The 21388-nt window shown below is 41.3% G+C and overlaps 1 protein-coding gene across 3 annotated transcripts in view; it reads right to left on the bottom strand.

The window, feature by feature from the left end:
* Positions 1-21388, bottom strand: part of xkr6b (XK, Kell blood group complex subunit-related family, member 6b) — a 485147-nt gene that overhangs the window by 298813 nt on the left and 164946 nt on the right. The window contains exons 4-5 of one of the 3 annotated variants that reach the window (XM_072251433.1): positions 7046-7077; positions 859-868 (exon numbers count right to left, since the gene is read on the bottom strand). The exons of the other annotated variants lie outside the window; for them this stretch is intronic. Of the exons in view, the coding sequence (XP_072107534.1) occupies positions 859-868; positions 7046-7077 (42 nt within the window). The remainder of the gene's footprint in view (positions 1-858; positions 869-7045; positions 7078-21388) is intronic. 3 annotated transcript variants of the gene reach the window in all.

Below are 21388 nucleotides of genomic sequence, written 5' to 3'. Positions count from 1 at the left end.
AGGCAGCACCTATGGAAAAGAGTAACAGTCGACCTTTTGGTCTGAGACGACCTGATGAAGGGTCTCAGCCCAAGACGTCGACTATACTCTTTTCCATAGATGCTGCCTGGCTGGCTGAGCTCCCCCCAGCATTTTGTGTGTGTTGCTTGAACAACCAAAGACTGCTGTGTTGTAGAACAAAATGCTTTTTTCTCTGGCTTCATGCCCACGTCGGCATACAAATTGCTGATGTTCTCTATTCCGGTCACGGCTCACACTCCTTGCCAATATATCCATCAGAGGCAGAACGTACCATCGTATTGACAAAACAGTACGTTGTAGGAAGCGTTGCTTAAAACAAGTACAGAAATTAATAAATAGCAGCAGATAAGGGCATCTTTAATATAATCACAGCAGGTCCAGCAGCTTCAGTGGGCTTATATTGTTCAGCCAATGAAGATGCTGTGGTCGCACACACCGTGGTGCATAATTTCTCACTTTGGCACACTTTATCGAAAGCTGTATCCGCCTGAAGGAGCCATTCGCACAGCTAATACCATCCGCTTTTTCACATTTCATCCAAATCTTTGAAACATTGATGAGTAATCACTTTCAATATATTCACAGTTCAATCATTCCTCACCCCGCCTCCCACAACCCCACACTGAGCCAAATAAAAGAGCAGTTTATTTTATTGCTTGGGTGTATTGTAAAATATTTGATCTTCATACGGCAAAAAAAATCATTAGCTCGAAACACCTTGCAGGGGTACAAATCTATCAGAGCAAAACAAGGAGAATTATAATTCTGAAATTAGCTGGTCCCTCAAGTCCATCGTTTTACAGCAAAATGCGATTTCCTTGTCATCTCTGTGATCACAGTCCTAAAGCTGAATACCCATTTTGGGGACTGAGCAACACTGAATTGTTGAAAACATCAACAAACACCATAGTAAAATTTCTAACATGATTCAGCATTTTAAAGTGGTACTGACATTCCTATAGTGAACAATATCATAATATAATTAATTGCTCTTTGCCTCTCATATAGTAGCACTCAGATTTTGTTATGTGACCAGATCTTCCTCAACCTTAGAATGTCAGAGACGCGCTGTAAAAATTAATCAGATTGGCTTGGTTAATGCAATAATAGGTGATTTTAAACAATATTAAACCTAGAACAAGAGGGCACGACTTCAGGATTGAAGGACGTCCATTAAGAACAGAGATACCGTGAGTCAGAGGGTGGTTAATCTGTGAATTTGTTGCCGTGAGTGGCTGTGGAGGCCAAGTCACTGGGTGCATTTAAGGCAGAGATAGACAGGTTCTTGATTAGCCAGGGCATCAAAGGGTATGGGGAGGAGGCAGGGGAGTGTGGATGACTGGAAGAATTGGATCAGCCCATGGTTGAATGGCTCCAATATCTTACGGTCTTATGGTTTAAATTATTTATGTTCTTATAAAATGGTAGCAATGTCCTCAATATTTCCTTCTAATTATCTTAATGTACCTGTCAGATAGTCCAGCTTTTTATTTGGAAGAGCTGAGGCTATATAAATGCCTCATGGTTCGTTGCTTAAACGATCATTCTGTGAGAGTTTTGAAGTTGCACAATGGTAGCATAAGGTTATTTCATTGACAGGCACCATATTAGAGCTCAGTCCTATTATCACTTAGCACCCTTACGAAAAGATGGAAACATAGAAACGTAGAAAACCTACAGCACAGTACAGGCCCTTTGGCCCACAAATCTGTACCGAACATGTCCTTACCTTAGAACTACCTAGGCTTTACCCATAGCCCTCTATTTTTCTAAGCTCCATGTAACTATCCAGGAGTCTCTTAAAAGACCCTATCGTTTCCGCCTCCACCACCGCTGCCAGCAGCCCATTCCACGTACTCACCACTCTCTGAGTAAAAAACTTACCCCTGACATCTCCTTCCACCTGCTTCCAAGCACCTTAAAACTATGCCCTCTCGTGCTAGCCATTTCAGCCCTGGGAAAAAGCCTCTGACTGTCCACACAAACAATGCCTCTCATCATCTTATACACCTCTATCAGGTCACCTCTCATCCTCCGTCACTCCAAGGAAAAAAGGCGGAGTTCACTCAACCTATTCTCATAAGGCATGCTCCCTGATCCAGGCAACATCCTTGTAAATCTCCTCTGCACCCTTTCTATGGTTTCCACGTCCTTCCTGTATGAGGTGACCAGAACTGAGCACAGTACTCCAAGTGGGGTCTGACCAGAGTCCTACATAGCTGCAACATTACCTCTCTGCTCTTAAACTCAATCCCATGGTTGACGAAGGCCAATGCTGTGTATGCTTTCTTAACCACAGAGTCAACCTGCACAGCAGCTTTGAGTGTCCTATGGACTCGGACCCCAAGATCCCTCTGATCCTCCACACTGCCAAGAGTCTTACCATTAATCCTATATTCTGCCATCATACTTGACCTACCAGAATGAAGCACCTCACACTTATCTGGGTTGAACTCCATCTGCCACTTCTCAGCCCAATTTTGTATTCTATCAATGTCCCGCTGTAACCTCTCACAGCCCTCCACACTATCCACAACACCCCCAACCTTTGTGTCATCAGCAAATTTACTAACCCATCCCTCCACTTCCTCATCCAGGTAATAACGAGTTTTCAGGAATGGCGGAGCTCCAGGTAGTTCTCCTCATTATAACCCAGAAGGTAGAGAGTCCTTTTCTACACTCCTAGCTGTGATGAGTTACATGATAGCCAAGAACCTCCAAGTCTAAGTTCACTATCTCTCTGAGTCATGTACTGAACAACTGAGTAATACATGCTGGCATGCTAACTTCTTGCCAGGATATATTTTTAAACAGAATGCCAGCCGGTGCTGCATAGCAAGAAAAAAAAATACCCATTTCAAAAGTGCTGCTCTGAAATAGCCTGACAAATTAACAGAATACAGCAGCATTGCGTGCTAATTACTACTGTTGCACTGTTTTCACATTTTTGCATTGCGTTGGAATATCACTGCATTCATGAACATGAATAAATTCTCCCTGAAACAGTCTAAATTAATAATATTTGTTTTATCAATGTTGCACCAGAATCCAATTAATTATGCGATGGCATGACAGATTGAGTTCATGTTAAAAGGTGGTCCATTTGGACTGTAAAATAGTTTTGAAAGCCTCAGGTGTTGTTACTTCCCTGGAGATTCCCATATTAAGGTTTGCCTTTGCTAGTCTTCCGACCTACTTCTTTATTCTGAACTAGTATTCCCCACCTACAATTTTGACTCCCAAGAGTATTCAATTTTGACTTATGTTAACAGCAATTGATACAAACCATCTTTCATCAGTACGAAGTTTTGTCTCCTGTGATCATATTTACTTCAGCTGTTCCATGAGGTTATTTTGAAGGATCTGCATTTTTCTTGGTGCAGATACGAAGATTCGGAATTTCACGCCAATGGTGAGCCACCTGCGATTGCAGCTGGCTGGTGTGCCAAACCCACAGTGGTCTTTAACAGATTCCTCTGCGTTAACTTCCTTCAGTGTCAGCCAGCTCTTCACTGGCAAGGACCTCTCTGACAGCAGGACTTTGCACAGATATATTCCCAGGAAAAGGCTTAAAGCAGCTTTGAAAGCTGGCTGAGCCATGGCCTCCAGCTAAGGAGACTGTCAAACTGATGATTATTTTTAATGATCCTGAATGTCTCTGACACTCTATAAATTACAAAAGCATTCAAAAGTTATTAAAAATTTCATCAATTTTTGAAAACTGCCAAATTATTAAAAACAAAATCTATAAAGTAATTACCACTTAAGAACCATAAAAATTTAAAAGCTATCTAAAGTCAATTTATTAAAAAAATAAATGTGAACTTAAACAGCCTCTCCTCTCCATTTGAATTCAAATAAAAGGTAATGCTGTTTCTGCACCAGGCTAACTACTGGAGAATTATCGCAACCTGGATGCAGTAGTGGCGAGTTATTCTTCATCTGGATGATGTCTTATATCTTAAACATTGCTGTAAGTGAGTGGTGAGTTTTCCATTATCTTCCTGGGTCAAGTCTGCGATGTAGTGGAACGACCTTGGGGACGTGAACCATTTATTGGCACGTACTCAACCTCCACACGACACAATGTCAGAGGAGATAGTGGGAAGCACCATAGGGCGATTCTTTTGATGTTTACTCACTTGAAGATAATACTGCTGCAGAGTGCATAATTACCTGATTTGCAATCTTAAATTGGGAGCTGAGAAGGCTCAATCTGAGATAAGTATACAGCATATACAGCAGAAGGTTACATTTTTAAACCTTACAAGCAAGGAAGATAAAAATAGGATAACAGAAATAGCATGGGATATGTTCTAGGGAATGCACCTTATAGACAGCAGTTTTAATAAATGGGTATTAGTGGAAAGATTAATATACAGTTCCACTGAGATTATATGACACAGCTCCAATGGAAGGACGGTATTGTTTTACAACCTATATCAGATGTCCTTACCTATGTAGCAAATGTGAGATGGATAACATCACTGGGCTTTAACTAGGTTACTAGGCCAGACAGCCCCATTATGAGGAGAAATTCACTGACAGTGTACTGATCTCAGCGAGGCTATAGTATCATCACTGCAGTCAGTATCAATGAAAATGAGAGCAAAGAAAGTGAGGAAGACATAGTAACCTTCAATACCTTTCAGCCAAAGGCAGAAGATATCAACTATCTTTAGTACAATCTTTAAAACTCGGGGAAGTAAGACCATGGAGTGCCTCCAGGAGACTCAGACTACATGCTGAAGATGACTAATAGTGCTTGAAAGCTTATTCACAGAAAGGAGTGGTTGAAAAGTCATCGAATTGAACATTGGTTGGATCTATGATTAAAAAGATCACTGATACTCAAAAATGGACTCGGTGATTGGCACTGGAAAAATGTTGCAACTAGTGAAGATGTCAATGGATTAATTCTATTGGGAAGAAAGTGCCAAGAGGAAGTCAGAGAGGAAAAGTACTAACAGTGTATGTCATTTCCTTGCAGGCATTTACAGTAAATAAAGAAACACAAAGAATTAATGAAAGACTGCATGCAACAGGATGGACAAGCAATCAACATGCAAAAGGCAACAAACTGTGCAAATACAAAAAGAAAAAGAAAATAAATAATAATAGATGAGGAGTCCTTGAAAGTGATTCCATAGGTTGTGGAGAAGTTCAGTGATGGGGCGAGTGAAGTTATCCCCTCTGCTACAAGAGCCTGATGATTGAGGGATAATAACTGTTCCTGAACCTAGTGGTGTGTGTCCTGAGGCTCCTGTACCTCTTCCTTATGGTTACCCTGAGTTGGAAAGATGGTAGTTGAAAAGGCATATAAATTCTTCATTAGCCAATTCATACTTTATACTTTATACTTTATTGTCACCAAACAATTGATACTAGAACATACAATCATCACAGCGATATTTGATTCTGCGCTTCCCACTCCCTGGATTACAAATATTAAATATTAAAAATAGTCAAAATTAGTAAATATTAAGAATTTAAATTATAAATCATAAATAGAAAATAGAAAAATGGAAAGTAAGGTAGTGCAAAAAAAACCGAGAAGCAGGTCCGGATATTTGAAGGGTATGGCCCAGATCTGGGTCAGGATCAGTTCAGCAGTCTTATCACAGTTGGAAAGAAGCTGGTCCCAAATCTGGCCGTACGAGTCTTCAAGCTCCTGAGCCTTCTCCCAGAGGGAAGAGGGACGAAAAGTGTGTTGGTTGGGTGGGTCGTGTCCTTGATTATCCTGGCAGCACTGCTCCGACAGCGTGCAGTGTAAAATGAGTCTAAGGATGGAAGATCGGTTTGTGTGATGTACTGTGCCGTGTTCACGATCTTCTGCAGCTTCTTTTGGTCTTGGACGGGACAGCTTCCATACCAGGTTGTGATGCACCCTAGAAGAATGCTTTCTACGGTGCATCTATAAAAATTAGTGAGGGTTTTAGGGGACAGGCCAAATTTCTTTAGTTTTCTCAGGAAGTAAAGGCGCTGGTGGGCCTTCTTGGCAGTGAACTCTGCTTGGCTGGATCAAGTCAGGTCATTTGTGATATTGACCCCAAGGAACTTAAAGCGTTTGACCTGTTCCACTTGCGCACCACCGATGTAAATTGGGTCGTGTGGTCCGCTGCTCCTTCTGAAGTCAACAACCAATTCCTTCATCTTGCTGACGTTGAGGGATAGGTTATTGTCTTCGCACCATGCCACCAGGTTCTTAAATTCCTCTCTGTACTCAAACTCATCATTACCCGAGATAAGGCCTATAATTGTTGTGTCATCAGCAAACTTATATATTGAGTTTGATGGAAACTTGGCTACACAATCATGGGTGTACAGTGAGTACAGCAGGGGGCTGAGTGCACAGCCTTGCGGGGCATCGGTGCTCAGAGTGATTGTAGAGGAGAGCTTGTCCCCTATCTTTACAGCCTGGGTCCTGTCTGTGAAGAAGTTGAAGATCCAGTTGCAGATCTGAGTGCCAAGGCCCAGGTTCTGGAGCTTAGGAATCAGTTTATTTGGAATGATGGTATTAAAGGCAGAGCTGTAGTCAATGAAAAGGAGCTCTTACGTATGCGTCTTTATTCTCCAGGTGTTCTAAGGAGGAACGTAGGGCCGGAGAGATGGCATCTGCCATTGACCTGTTGCTCCGGTAGGCGAATTGCAAAGCATCGAGGTTGACCAGTAGGCTGTGGTTGATGTGTGCCATAACCAATCGCTCGAGGCACTTCATAGCAATTGATGTTAGAGCCATAGGTCAATAGTCATTCAGGCATGCCACCTTGCTCTTCTTCGGCACTGGGATTATCGTTGCCTTCTTAAAACACAAGGGGATCTTAGACTGAAGCAAAGAGCAGTTGAAGATGTCAGCAAACACTCCAGCTAGCTCGCTTGGCCGGGCCCGGAGAACCCATCCCACGACGCCATCTGGGCCCGTCGCCTTCCTTGGATTTATCTTCAGGAAGGCTCTTCTAACGTCCTCCTCGGTGACAATGAACCTCGATGCCACCAGGTCCGGTTCATCCGGAGGGAGCAGGACGCTCCTCTTCTGTTCGAATCTTGCGTAGAATACGTTAAGTTCATCAGGAAGAGAAGCGTCACAGTTATTGATATTCCCAGCCTTTTCTTTGCACCCAGTGATCTCATTTAGACCCTGCCATAGTCTACTGGCATCCCTTTGGTTAGCCTGGGCTTCCAACTCGGCTCGATATTGCCTCTTGGCACCCTTAATGGCTTTCCGGAGTTCACGCCTGGATTCCGTGTAGCGACTGGTATCCCCAGACCTAAAAGCCGCAGCTCTAGCCTTTAAAAAGGACTTGAGCTCATAATTCATCCAAAGTTTCCGGTTAGGGAATACCCGGATCGTCTTGCGAAACACACAATCTTCTGTACATTTCCAAATAAAGTCCGTGACAGCTGAAGCATACTCATCAAGGTTAGCTGCCGAGTCCTTGAATACGGTTAACAGCAAACAAGTTGGAACTGTGTAAGACTCATGTAAAACCTGAGATTCAGTCTCCTGTGGGCAATCACAGTAAATATGAAGAAACAAAAAAAAGCAAAATAATAATAATAGTAAGTAAAATAAGAAATAAATATTAAGGACATGTAATGAGGAGTCCTTGAAATTGAGTAGCTGTGGGAACAGTTCAGTATTGGGGTGCATAAAGCTGAGCAAAGTCATCCCTTTTGGTTCAAGAACCTGATAATTGAGGGGTAAAAACTGTTCCTGAAGCTGGTGGTGTGGGTCCTGAGGCTCCTGTACCTCCTACCTAATGGTAGCAGCAAGAAGAGAGCGTACCCAGAATAGTGAGGGTCTCTGGTGATGGATGCTGCTTTCCTGTGATAGCACTCCATGTAGATGTGCTCATACCCTTTTCTCATTGCCACCGTCAAGGCTGAGTACAGGAGCCTGAAGACATTTGAGGAACAGCTTCTTCCCTTCTGCCATCAAATTTCAGGATGGACAATGAACTCAAGAAGACTACCTCAGCATTTTTCCCTCTCTTTTTGAACTACTTATTTAATATTTTTTTTCTTTTTTCACATATACTTATAGTTTTTGCAATGTACTGCTTTTCCAATCTAGTGCATTGGTGTTTCCATACTAGTTAATATACTCTCCACCACACATCTATAAAAATTTGTCAAAGTTTTAGATGACATGCCAAATCTCCTCAAACTTAAAGTAAGAAAGTGTCTAAAACTGCTTTCCAACGTACATGACACATAAACTCTTCTCAGGCTTTCAGCCGGGTCTAGGTATCGATTTTAACCAAAGTTTCAACGACAAACTCCACCATCTTCATCAGGGATGATGCCTAGGCATGTCTAGTCCAGTGGTATATGTACTCATTTCCCATCGTCCATCCCTTCTGACTGGTTAGTCCTCAACCAATCAAGTTTCCATTTGCGGCCTTGTTTAAAGTCATATAACAGTTCTTACTCAGAGCAAGACCTTCATCATTGTTGAAATTCTTATTCTCTAGTCTTACTTCAATGGCTTCCCTCACTAGGTGATCCCAAAAGCCATTGGCGCGGCACAGTAGTTCTGAGAATATATACCGCCTATATACAGCAGTTAAAATCGACACCTGGACATGGCGGCTGGAAGCCTGAGAAGAGTGTATGCGTTCTAGGAAAGTAGTAGTACTGCCATGCCTTCTTTGTAATAGCACTTTTGAGCTGAACGAGGATAGATTCTATGAAATGATAACACCAAAGAATATAAAGTTGCTGACCCTCTTCGTCCCTGATCAAGCCTGGCACATGGACCACCGGTTTCTTCCTCCTGTAGTCAATAATCAGCTCCTTGGTCTTGTTGACACTGAGTGTGAGGTCTCATTCCTCAAAGAAGCAGAAGACCATGGTTACTTGCCTTTAACTTTTTGGAACCTCACCGTATGTGTCAGGTGCAGATCATGCCAGTTTTATTTTCTGATAAGCGCTCAAATTGGGTCATCGCTGTGTGTGTCCTCTGTTATTGATCAACAACAATATATCGACAGCAAAGAAAATCTTCTTGTTTTGCTTTATTTTGCGAGTCATCTCCAGCTCATGTCAGAATTGCAAGTACTCAGCTGTGCGTGAGGTTCAGAGGGAGTTTTAGCTTTATACCCACACAGACCTCTATAATGGAGGATGTTCTCTCTGAATTGCAAGACTCTCTGATGTGACGGTGCTCCCACATTGGCGTTAGCTCAGCGTGTTAATACAACCTGAGAATTCATTGAGAATACAACAAGGATATTAGAGTGAGGATGGTGTGTTGGTTAAAGGAGAGCTTTGAACTGGTAATGGTTCCATGATACTCTTGTCCTTTAGAGTAAGAGGAACTGACAGCAAATTAGTCTTGGCAAATTGCTGCAATAGCAAATCTTCCCTAAATGATAACCAGAACCAGTTTTCAGAGCAGCTCAGAGGTATTTTCATTTTTGGATTATTCTATTAGAACAGATGGCAGTCTACTATAGAACAAGTATTTAAAGTATTTAATCATTTCAAACAAGAGCATACATATACACTTTTCTCATGATTCACATTCTGATGAAAAGTCATCTCTGTACAGATGTTGTCTGATCAGAGAATTTACTGTTTTTATTTGGGATACATACACACACACACACACACACACACACACACACACACACACACACACACCTGCTAGAAAGGAAGGGCAATTGTTTTCAGTAGCAAATTTCCAGTGACATAATTTCTCTAAGTTATCCCCAATTTTGTATTTATCTTTCTATTTATGTTGACAGTGATATTCAACAGCAACAAAGACCTTTGACAATAGCTTTAGACTCTATAAAATTCAGTTTAACAGAATTTGTAGCCTGAGAAATGAAAACATGAATGGTTCTCCATCCACTGCAAAGTTTCAACACTGGCAACTAATCACTGTATATCCTTGGAATGAAAGGTGTGACATAACATTTTCAACATCAGAGATTGTAAGTTAAAGGCCACTGGGATCATAAAGGGAAAGACAACAATGCTAAGAATAGTGACTGCTACTCTAATAGCTTAGCAGAACTATATATATATTGTTTAGCCCTTAAGAAACTGTTTAAAAATCTACTTCTGGCTAATATGAAGGATTAAGTTGCTGAAACCAAAATGATTTTACTATCAGTTGGGAAGTCCTACTTGGACCTCGGTAGACAGAGTCAGGATGAAGTAAAAGAGTAGAAGAGGGTGGGAGAATTAAATTCACTCAAAGCACTGCCCTGATTTCAGCAATCAATTCAGTGTGGGTATGTCAAATTTCATTGCTTTGATCCTGGACTTCCTTATGGAAAATGTGTTTAGATTTATTTGAAGAAATAAAACAGAAAACGGGGAAGCTATCACAAGTTTATTAATGGATTATTTCAGTCTGCTGTAATGTGCACACTGCAACAACAGTAAAATATAACCCACCATATCCTTACGCAGAACTGACGTTCTGAGTCAAGTGTGATTGACTAGCAAGAAAGCAAGATATAATATTTTACAGTGGCATTCACATCACTGTATGGATCTCCCAGCACACTACATCCCATGACCTTCATCTGAAATGCATTCATTCCTTTAAGGTAGAAAACATAACATCTAACTTGGTGCACAGCAAACATCCACAAACAGCTACATGATAATGGCCATGCAACCTGTTTTAGAAATGTTCATGATGGGAGAACTGCCAGCTGAAATGCCAGAGTTAACTCTCCTTCACTGATGGAGGCAATGGAGCCTCGGACTGATGTCCCTGTGCCAGACTCCCCCAGTGCTGCACTGCAGTGCCAGCCTAGATTTCTCTGCTCGTCTCCTGGGTGAGACTTGCCATTGTGAATGAATGGAAATCAGGCCAATTCCCAAAGTCACATTTCAATTTACTGATGAATAGAAATTAAATTTGAAGCATTCAAAGCAGCATTTCTACATATTTAGCTGGAATGTTTAAGAAATGACAATTGTGGAAGTTTGTTCTTTAATCTGATGGGCTCTGGCATCACAAAAAAAAGAACGTTTAAAGAAACAGTGTAGATCTCAGTAAGCATTTTGCAAACATGACAGAAAAATTCTACCAAACCCCAGTAATTGTCAGAACAGGTCCTATAACAACTAAAATTTTGAAACAAAGGATGTCCAATTAGAAACATGGGTCCCTAGATATTTTGCCAAGGTTGAGAAGTGTAAGCAAGCTAAAGAAGGGATTAGAACACCATTAATGACTGGGAACCTTTACATGTAAAAGTATCTGAATAAATTATTTACATGTGAGTTTATTGGAGATAAAGGTGCCATCTTCCCCCATGATGTTCCTAAAGATTTTGGGCCACTGAACAAAACAAATTGATAATGAGAGTAACATGATGTACATCTGCAATCAATTCCTTCAGAGGAAAGGGAATAGTTTTAATTTTTTTTAAAAAAACAATGCTGATGGTTTAAAAGCCACCGTTTATTGTCCTGCCCTAATTGCCTCGCGAATGCTGTGGTACAAGTGAATGATTCGCTGATAAGCGGAATTTAATGTTCACACAGAGGCCAAACTGGGAAACAGCAGAAAGGTTAATTTCCCTAAAGGACAAAGAATATCTTTTTTCTTCCTCGGATTCCAGCAATTCACAGCCTTTCTTAAAAACAATTCAAATTCTCCGTCTGGTGGAATCTAAACTCCAGACGTTTAGAATAGTTGAATAATGTGATCAATGCATCACAGCTCAGCCAAGACAGCTGAACAACTAAGAGATCTGGAGTCAGCGAAGTTGAAAAATGCTGCTCTGCTGAGCAAAAAGTCACGCAGCTGGTGCTGAGGACTTGGACTCTCTCATGGCTTCCATGGGGACAACACACAGCATTTTAAAACTCAGCATTTTAATAGTCTAAAGTATAGATGGCAGTTCATTAACCCACCCACTGAAGCCGCATTTCTATATAGCACCAAGTATGCCATGACAATATCTTTATATAGGTGATTCCAACTAAGTGAATAGCTTTCAACCTATCTGTGTGGGATATGTGAACAAAAATTAAAATGCCAATAAAATTTCCCTCACAACACGCCGGAGGAACTCAGCAGGCCGGGCAGCATCCGTGGAAAAGATCGGTCGACGTTTCGGGCCGGAACCCTTCGGGACTGACGAAGGGTTCCGGCCCGAAACGTCGACTGATCTTTTCCACGGATGCTGCCCGGCCTGCTGAGTTCCTCCAGCATGTTGTGAGTGTTGCTTTGACCCCAGCCTCTGCAGATTATTTTGTGAATAAAATTTCCCACAGCCTCTGAAGTCATCCGATGCTATCTACGGGTTCGTAAGGTGGTGCTGAAGACGCTTCCTTACAAGTGACTCTGATCCCACAGAGTATCATGTTATGACAACTGGAACAGATCATGTGGCACGTGTTTGATGATATCGTACAGTGAACACAAGGAGGGGAGAAAAAGCGAGTTGGTTTATTTTAAAAGCCGAATGCTGTAGGGCACATTTTCACCGAGCACAGGAGCAGAATGCAGAATAGTTGAGAGGATTTAAGTTGTTTAATTTAAGCAATGTGAGACACTAAATGTGGAAAGCATGGCATGTTACGTTTGTACAGCACTTTGGTCAACATGGGTTGTTTTTAAATGTGCTTTATAAATAAATTTGACTTGACTTCTCTTGACTTGATGTTTTTTAAGAGATTGTTACACTATTGTATAGAATCAGAATCAGATTGAATATCACTGACACGCTGTATGTCATGTGACAGTACAGTGTAATACATTTAAAAACTATAAATCACACTGAGATGTATACAGAAACAAAATTAAATTAAATCATTAGTGCAAAACGAGAATGAAAGTAGTGATGTATTGTTTATAGGTTGGTTCTTTGTTGGCTTAGAAATCTGGTGGCAGAGGGGAAGAAGCTGTTCCTCAAACTTTGAGTGTGTGTCTTCGGGCTCCAGTGCCTTCTCTCTGACAGCAGTCATAAGAAGAGAGCATGTCCTGGGTGATGACGGGTGCAGTCTATTTGAGACATCAGCTTTTGAAGATGTTCTCGATGCTGGGGATGTTCGTGCCCATGATGGAGCTGGCAAAGTTTGCAACCTACTGCAGCTTTTTCTGTTCCTGTGCAGTGACCCCTCCATACCAGGTGGTGATGCAACCTAGCATGATAATGTGTTAGCATATTGGATCATTACAGCTGCCCTGCAGTGTTTTAGAAAGGCTGTGATTAAGGATTAGGAGGGCCCATTGGACCAAAAGATATGTGTACAGATAGATTATCAGGGGAAACTCTTTCATCCATGAAACAGACTGCTTCAATATTAATTGGGCAGTTTGTACTGGCTCTGATGAGTTAGGGTTGTGGAGTCCATTTATAAGAACAAAGAGCTGAACAAGGAATTATTCGCAGTCCCACGTGAAACAAGGTCATTATCTAACCTTTGGCAAATATAAGTACTAAGCACCACTTTCATTTTTTAAAATGAGAAGCCTCTATTTTTAATAAACTCTTACAATAAAAGCAATGCTTTTCCTCCTGGCGTTTCAATGCTTAAACCTGAAGCCTAAGGAGATGGGTGAGAGAATCAGGACCACTCCAACCTTACAATCTCTTTATTTGACACTTCCTTTCAGAGACTATTGGGTTTTTTTTTGTGAAGAAAGCTCAGCAGTTTCCTCTACTTCCTCAGGAGTCTGCAGAGATTCAGAATGACATTTAAAACTTCAACACACTTCTCTAGATGTGTAGTGGAGAGTGTACTGCCTGACTGCATCACAGCCTGGTATGGAAACACCAATGCCTTTGAACAGCAAATCCTACCGAAGTCAGTGGATTCGGCCCAGTACTTCATGGGTAAAGCCCTCCCAACCATTGAGCACATCTACAGGGGACGCTGTCACAGGAAAGCATCATCAGGGACCTCCACCACCCAGGTTATGCTCTCTTCTTGCTGCTGCCATCAGGTTGAAGGGACAAGAGCCTCAGGACTTACACCACCAGGTTCAAGAAAGTCTTCTACCCCTCAGCTAGCAGGCTCTGGAATAAAAGGGGGATAATTACACTCACTTGCACCACCCTTGAAATGCTCCCATGACCAATGATCTCACTTTCAGGACTCTTTACTCATTATCTCATGTTGTCGTTATATATTGCTATTTATTTATAGTCACATTTTCACAGTTTGTTGTCTTCTGCACACTGGTTTCTGTTTCATTGATCCTGTTATAGTTACTGCTCTATAGATTGGCTGAGAATACCCACAGGAAAATAAATCTTAGATTCCTATATGGTGACAAATAAAAAACTGCGCTATTTGCTTACTTGTATTGTTTGCACGTTTTTTTTCTCTGCACATTGAGTGTTTGACGGTCTTCTTTTGTTTCAATGGGTTCTATTGGGTTTCTTAGTTTTGTGGCTGCCTCTAAAGAGACGAATCTCAAGGTTGTATAAAGTATACATACTTTGATAATAAATGTACTTTGATAATAAATTTACTTTGAACTTTACTATATAACCTTATGAATTCATCATTTTCAATTCATAATTTCTGTGGCATTCCTAGTCCAACTTTAAAACTGTAGGAAGCAAGAGAATTTTTTGTTTTAAAGATAGAAGATCCTGGAAATCTGTGGTCAGGCAGCATCTGTGAAGAATGAAACAATGTAAATGTTTCAGGTTGCCAACTTCTTCGGAGCTAGAAAAATGTCAAAAATTTTCATCTGGAAACATTAAGAGAGAAGCAGGGAGGTGGAAAGAACGAATTGAATACCAATGATAAGGTGGAGACCAAGAAAGGGCACAGATTGTTGTCTGCATTAAGAGGATGTAACGGCAGCTGACCTGGCTGGAGAGCATGGAAGGTAGAACTGTACAGCAGAGTACAAGCCCGTCAGAAGATGGAAAGGGATGGCAGAGAAGGGCAAGAGCACATCTGCTGAAGCTGGGAGATACAGCAACCTGAAATAAAGGAAATGGGAAACCTCAGTAGTCAGGCAGCATCTCTGGAGAGAAAAACTAAGTTACATCCAAAATGACAAAGTTGGGGTCGAGGAAGTGGTTGGGGAAGGGACAGTTCAAACCTAAAACAGAACCAAATGCTAGAAATATTTAACAGGTCAGACATCCTCTATAAAAAGATAAAAAGGTTCTCTGAGGCGGGCATCGTGAGACATTATTAACCCAAAACGCCACTCCCATCCCTTTCCGCAGAGACACAGCTCAACCCATGGAGTATCCCCAGTATTCCCAGCTCTAATACCAGGTGTGTTTGGATCTGACATAAACTTGGAAGGATAGTTAAATAAGATTGTTGACTTTGATGATGCGCCCCAAGGGGGAAGTGAGCGGCAATGGCTGATGAGACTTTGAACATAGAATACTGAAGGTTACGGCATACCGCAGGCTCTTTGGCCCATGATGATGTGCCAACCTTTTAACCTATTCTAAGATTAATCTAACCCTTCCCTTATACAAACCCCTCCAATTTTCTATCATCCGTGTGCCTACCTAACAGTTTCTTAAAATGCTCCTATGTATCTGCCTCTTCACCACCCCTGGCAGGGTGTTCCATGCACTCACTGCTCCTTACGTGTGAAAAACATACATCTGACATTCCCCCTCCCCATACTTTCCTCCAGTCCTCTTAAAATTACAACCCCCTCATATTAGCCATTTCCACCCTGGGAAGAAGCTTCTGGCTATCCACTGTCTATGCCTCTTAACAGCTTGTGCATCTCTATCAGGTCACCTCTCATCCTCCTTCTCACCAAAGAGCTCACAAAACCTCTCCTCGTAAGACATGCCCTAAAATCCAGGCAGCATCCTGGTAAGTCTCCTCTGCACCCTCGCTAAAGCTTCATTTGATCCCCGCAAGAGGCCAAAGGCAGAAGGGTTAGAGTAAGAATGAGATGAAGAATTAAAATGAAGTTCACGGTCTTCTTTTGGACTGTACGGAGATATTCCACAAGGCAGCCAGTGGTCTGTAGCTTCTCCATTGTAGGGTGCACACCTGCACTTTCTTTCACTCCATCCAAAGCCCCAAGCACTCTTGTGTGAACCAGTTTATTTTCAGTTTTTTCCAATTCAGTGTACTGCATTGTGTGCTTCTGAAGGGGCGTCCAGCATCTTACGTTATTTCTTACTGAAACTTCACTCACCCCATCACTGAACTGTTCCCACAACCTATGGACTCACTTTCAAGGACTCTTCATCTCATGTTCTCAATATTTATTGCTTATTAATTTATTATTATTACCATTTCTTTTTTCTCTTTCTTTCTGTCTATGCACATTTTGTTGTTTTTTTCACATTGGTTTTGCCCACCCTGTTGGGTACAATTTTTCATTGATTCTATTGTACTTCTTGTATTTACTGTGCTTGCCTGCAAGAAAATGAATCTAGGGTTGTATATGGTGACATATATGTTCTTTAATAATAAACTTACATTGAACGTTGTATTTTGAAAATATGATTATGTTACTTTAGATCCTAGTCCCCAGAAATCTCTTACTTTTCCAATAATAAGTGAATCAAAATGCTAAGCTTTTGAGTATCAATGTTTTTCTAAGCAAATCTCAGTAGCTAGTAAATAAAATCAAGCCCACAATAAGACTTTGCATGAAGAGGCACGTATGAAATTGATATATTAAAGTTGGTATATAGCTTCATTTTCCAGGTGCCTGGAGAATTTTATCTGTGAAACTTGTTGACCAAAGGAAACACAATGGAAAATTTTGCCCTGAAGATAATCTCATCAAGTTTCATTTTCACTGACATTTTCTGAATTTAATACAATGAAAAAGAATCAGGTCTTATCAACAGACCTTTCCTTATCTTTAAACTCTGAAGCCAAGTAAAGGAAAAGGACATTGTAAAATTGAAGTAACACACACAAAATACTGGAGGAACTCAGCAGGCCAGTCAGCATCTATGGAAAGGATACAGTTGACATTTCGGGCTGAGACCCTTCAACAGGACCTTATCCACAGATGCTGCCTGGCCTGCTGAGTTCCTCTGGCATTTTGTGTGTGTTACTTAAATTTCCAGCATCTGCAGATTTTCTCAAGTTTGTGATTGTAAAATTGAAGCTTATTTTCAGTACATGTCAATGTGGAAGCAAAAGGGAAAGATATTCTGCCAGATTGAGTGAGTAATCAATACTCGTCTGCAGTACAAAGGAGATAAAAGACTTGAACAACATGGTTTTGTGTGATAACTTTAGCACAGATGCGTAAAACAGGTTACACAAATAAATGCAACCATTGATAATGTACTGTATGAGGAGGGGGACGTTCAGCTCCCATTGGAAACAAGATTAGGGATTGGAAGGCAGGCATAGTGAAAAATAATTCCAGTGAATTTCTTTTAAACAATTGGGATACAAAATGGACACTGTTCTCTTTTCAAAATGGAAGACAGAAGACACTCAGTCAACAAGTAAGACTTGTGTTTCATTCAAAAATCAATTGCAAGAAAGATACATGAATAACTAACCAGAACAGGCAGAATGTATTGTTCAATTACTGTTAGGTATCAAAACAGGAAAGCCATTATGCATTAGGAAGCCAGCAGTTACAAGACATTATGACTTCTGTCTTTCAGGGAATAAAGAGTGCTCACAATTTGCTAGCTTACCTTGTGCAAAACAAATATTTGTAACATTGAAAAATCAACACAAGATAAATATTATCCCGAGTTATCCTAAGAAGTTTTGGCAGTTCCATGTGAAATTATTACATCTTATCGCAGTAATCATCAAAAAATTCAAAACACCCACACAATTGTGCACACACACAAATCTCAAATTTCCAGGAAGGTGTTGGCTAGAAAATTCTCAGTTGTACTCCTGTGTAATTCAATGGTATAACAACATTGGAATCCAATACAACATCCAATGGGAAAGCTTCTGAACCAGCATGGAAAATTTCACTCACATCAACTAGTTCTACAACCCACAGACTCACTTTCAAGAACTCCACAACTCACGCTCTCAGTGCTATTTATTTACTGATTTTATTATTTTTATTAGTTGTTTGTGTACTCACATAGTTTGTCTTCTTTTGCACATTGGTTGTTTGTAGTTTTTCATTGATTTAATTGTATTTTTTGATCTACTATGAATGTCTGCGAGAAAGTGAATTCCAGGATAACACACATCAAAGTTGCTGGTGAACACAGCAGGCCAGGCAGCATCTCTAGGAAGAGGTACAGTCGACGTTTCAGGCCGAGACCCTTCATCAGGACTAACTGAAAGAAGAGCTAGTAAGAGATTTGAAAGTGGGAGGGGGAGGGGAGATCCAAAATGATAGGAGAAGACAGGAGGGGGAGGGATGGAGCCAAGAGCTGGACAGTTGATTGGCAAAAGGGATATGAGAGGATTATGGGACAGGAGGTCCGGGAAGAAAGACGGGGGGGCGGGGGGGAACCCAGAGGATGGGCAAGGGGTATAGTCAGAGGGACAGAGGGAGAAAAAGGAGAGAGAGAGAAAGAATGTGTGTATATAAATAAATAACGGATGGGGTACGAGGGGGAGGTGGGGCATTAGTGGAAGTTAACTATTACCCTCGTACCCCATCCGTTATTTATTTATATACACACATTCTTTCTCTCTCTCTCCTTCTTCTCCCTCTGTCCCTCTGACTATACCCCTTGCCCATCCTCTGGGTTCCCTCCTCTCCCTCCCCCTTTGGCTTTCTTCCCAGACCTCCTGTCCCATGATCCTCTCGTATCCCTTTTGCCAATCACCTGTCCAGCTCTTGGCTCCACCCCTCCCCCTTCTGTCTTCTCCTATCATTTTGGATCTCCCCCTCCCCCTCCCACTTTCAAATCTCTTACTAGCTCTTCCTTCAGTTAGTCCTGACGAAGGGTCTCGGCCTGAAACGTCGACTGTACCTCTTCCTAGAGATGCTGCCTGGCCTGCTGCGTTCACCAGCAACTTTGATGTGTGTTGCTTGAAACTCCAGCATCTGCAGAATTCCTCGTGTTTGCGAATTCCAGGATAATATACGTATGGCAACATATATATGTACTTCGATAATAAATTTACTTTGAAATTTGAACAATGTCCTTCTGTATCCAGCATTTAAGACAAAAGTATTATTGGTAAAATTGCAGCAAGGAGCAGTGTCTCGGAAAGGCAGCATCCATTATTAAGAACCCCCAGCACCCAGGGCATGCCCTTTTCTCACTGTTACCATCAGTTAGTAGGTACAGAAGCCTGAAGGCACACACACAGTGATTCAGGAACAGCTTCTTCCCCTGTGCCATCAGTTTTCAAACTGGACATTGAACCCGTGAACACTACCTCACTGTTTTAATATACAAGTATTTCTGTTTTTTGCACGATTTTAATCTATTCAATATATGTATACTCTAAATCGATCTTCTTCTTCTTCTTCCTCTTCTTCTTCCTCTTCTTCTTCCTCTTCTTCTTCTTCTTCTTCTTCTTCTTCTTCTTCTTCTTCTTCTTCCTCATTATGCATTGCATTGAACTGCTAAGTTAGTAAACTTCCCGACACATGCCGGTGATAATAAACCTGATTCTGATTCCGATTCAGATTAGACTTGGCCCACAACTAGTGAGCCTATTATCTGAATAGAGGGGAAGAGCTGCAAGTGGGAGAAGCATTTAGGTAAGTTACATTTCTTTTAAGTAACTAAATTTACATATATGTTTATGTGTTACAAATAATTTGAATATTGATTCACTTGTGCTGAATACATTTGAATCTAAGACATACTCTCAAATATTAGAAATGCTTTAGTTTTAAGAGTTGGTTCATGCTGGTGGCACAACTTAGTAAGCTATCAAATCATACAGATGGGGAGTTTGTTTAGATGCCAATATGTGGTGTCAAAGCTGGTTTTGTGCATGATGTTATGACCTAAAATTACACACAAGGTTAAGGACAGTCCTACTGGGCAGGAGAATACTGCACACGGGCAACTGGCTACTCCCAGGAAGTTATAAGCCAATACAAGCAAATATCCCTCATATTAAAAACTCTGTCAATGGGCGTTATCCTTCCATGCACAACCTCTGTGTTGCTCCAACCCCGTCCTTTAGCCCATCCCTTAATTTAATCATTCCACTAATGGCATCCTTGCCTCTAGCTAGAAAGAACTTGAACTCTGGAATGCCTGTCTTAACCCTTGCCACCACAGTCCCAGGCCTTTCCATTTCAGAATGGACTTTTAAACACTCTCTGTGACCAAATTTGGGGTTACCTGTCCTAATTTTTCATGTTACTCAGGGTCATAATTCATTTGAAAATACAGGCTGTTTCTCTGAGTAAATAGTGGGGCCCTATGGAGTCTTGTGGAACAGAGAGAAAGAGGCGAACCAGGAAGAGGCAGGAAGAAGGCATTTGGCACGCTTGTCACCTTTGGTCAGAATATTGAGTGTAGGTGATGGGACATCATGTTACAGCTGCAGAAGATGTTGGTAAGGCCACATTTGGAGTGCTCTGGACAATTCTAGTCACCCTGCTATAGCAAGAATATTATTAGACTAAAGAGGTACAAAAATGATTCACATGTTAGTAGGACAAGAGGAATTGGGTTATCAGGAAAGCTACAGAAGCTAGACCTTTTTTGCCCTGGAGCTTAGGAAGCTGAAAGGTAATCTTATAGAAAGTTACAAGATCCTGAGAGGCATACAACTGTGAATACGCAAACTCCTTCCCCAGGGTAGAGGAAAAACCAAAGGACAGAGGTTTAAAGTGAGAGGGAAACTTTTTAAAAGGAACATGAGGGGTAATTTTTTCACACAGAGGTGGTGGGTGTATGGAATGAGCTGCCAGAGGAAGAGGTAGAGACGGATACAATTACAGCAAAAGAAGATATTTGGACTGTTACTTAGAAGGGAAATTTTTAGAAGCATATAGTCAAGCATAGGCAAGCAGGACCAGCTCAGTTAGACAACCTGGTTGACACAGCCATAGGATCTGTTACTCTGCAGTATAGTTTTGTGACTACAAATATTGAATATTCATATCTACATTTGCAACATTTCATTCTGGACTCTTGAAAAGATACCTTTTCATTCGTGCAGGTGTCTCTACTGATGGAGCTTACCATATAACTATATAACCATTACAGCACGGAAACAGGCCATCTCGGCCCTTCTGGTCCGTGCCGAACTCTTACTCTTACCCAGTCCCACTGACCTGCACTCAGCCCATAACCCTCCATTCCCTTCCTGTCCATATAGCTATCCAATTTAACTTTAAATGACAACATCGAACCTGCCTCAACCACTTCTGCTGGAAGCTCATTCCACACAGCTATCACTCTCTGAGTAAAGAAGTTCCCCCTCATATTACCCCTAAACTTTTGTCCTTTAACTCTCAACTCATGTCCTCTTGTTTGAATCTCCCCTACTCTCAACTTAAAAAGCCTATCCATGT

The sequence above is a fragment of the Mobula birostris genome, chromosome 2 (genome assembly GCF_030028105.1).
Source record: "Mobula birostris isolate sMobBir1 chromosome 2, sMobBir1.hap1, whole genome shotgun sequence".
NCBI classification, from domain to species: Eukaryota; Metazoa; Chordata; class Chondrichthyes; order Myliobatiformes; family Myliobatidae; genus Mobula; species Mobula birostris.
Note: the sequence above shows the minus strand (reverse complement) of the source record. Positions and strands in the feature narration are given on the sequence as shown.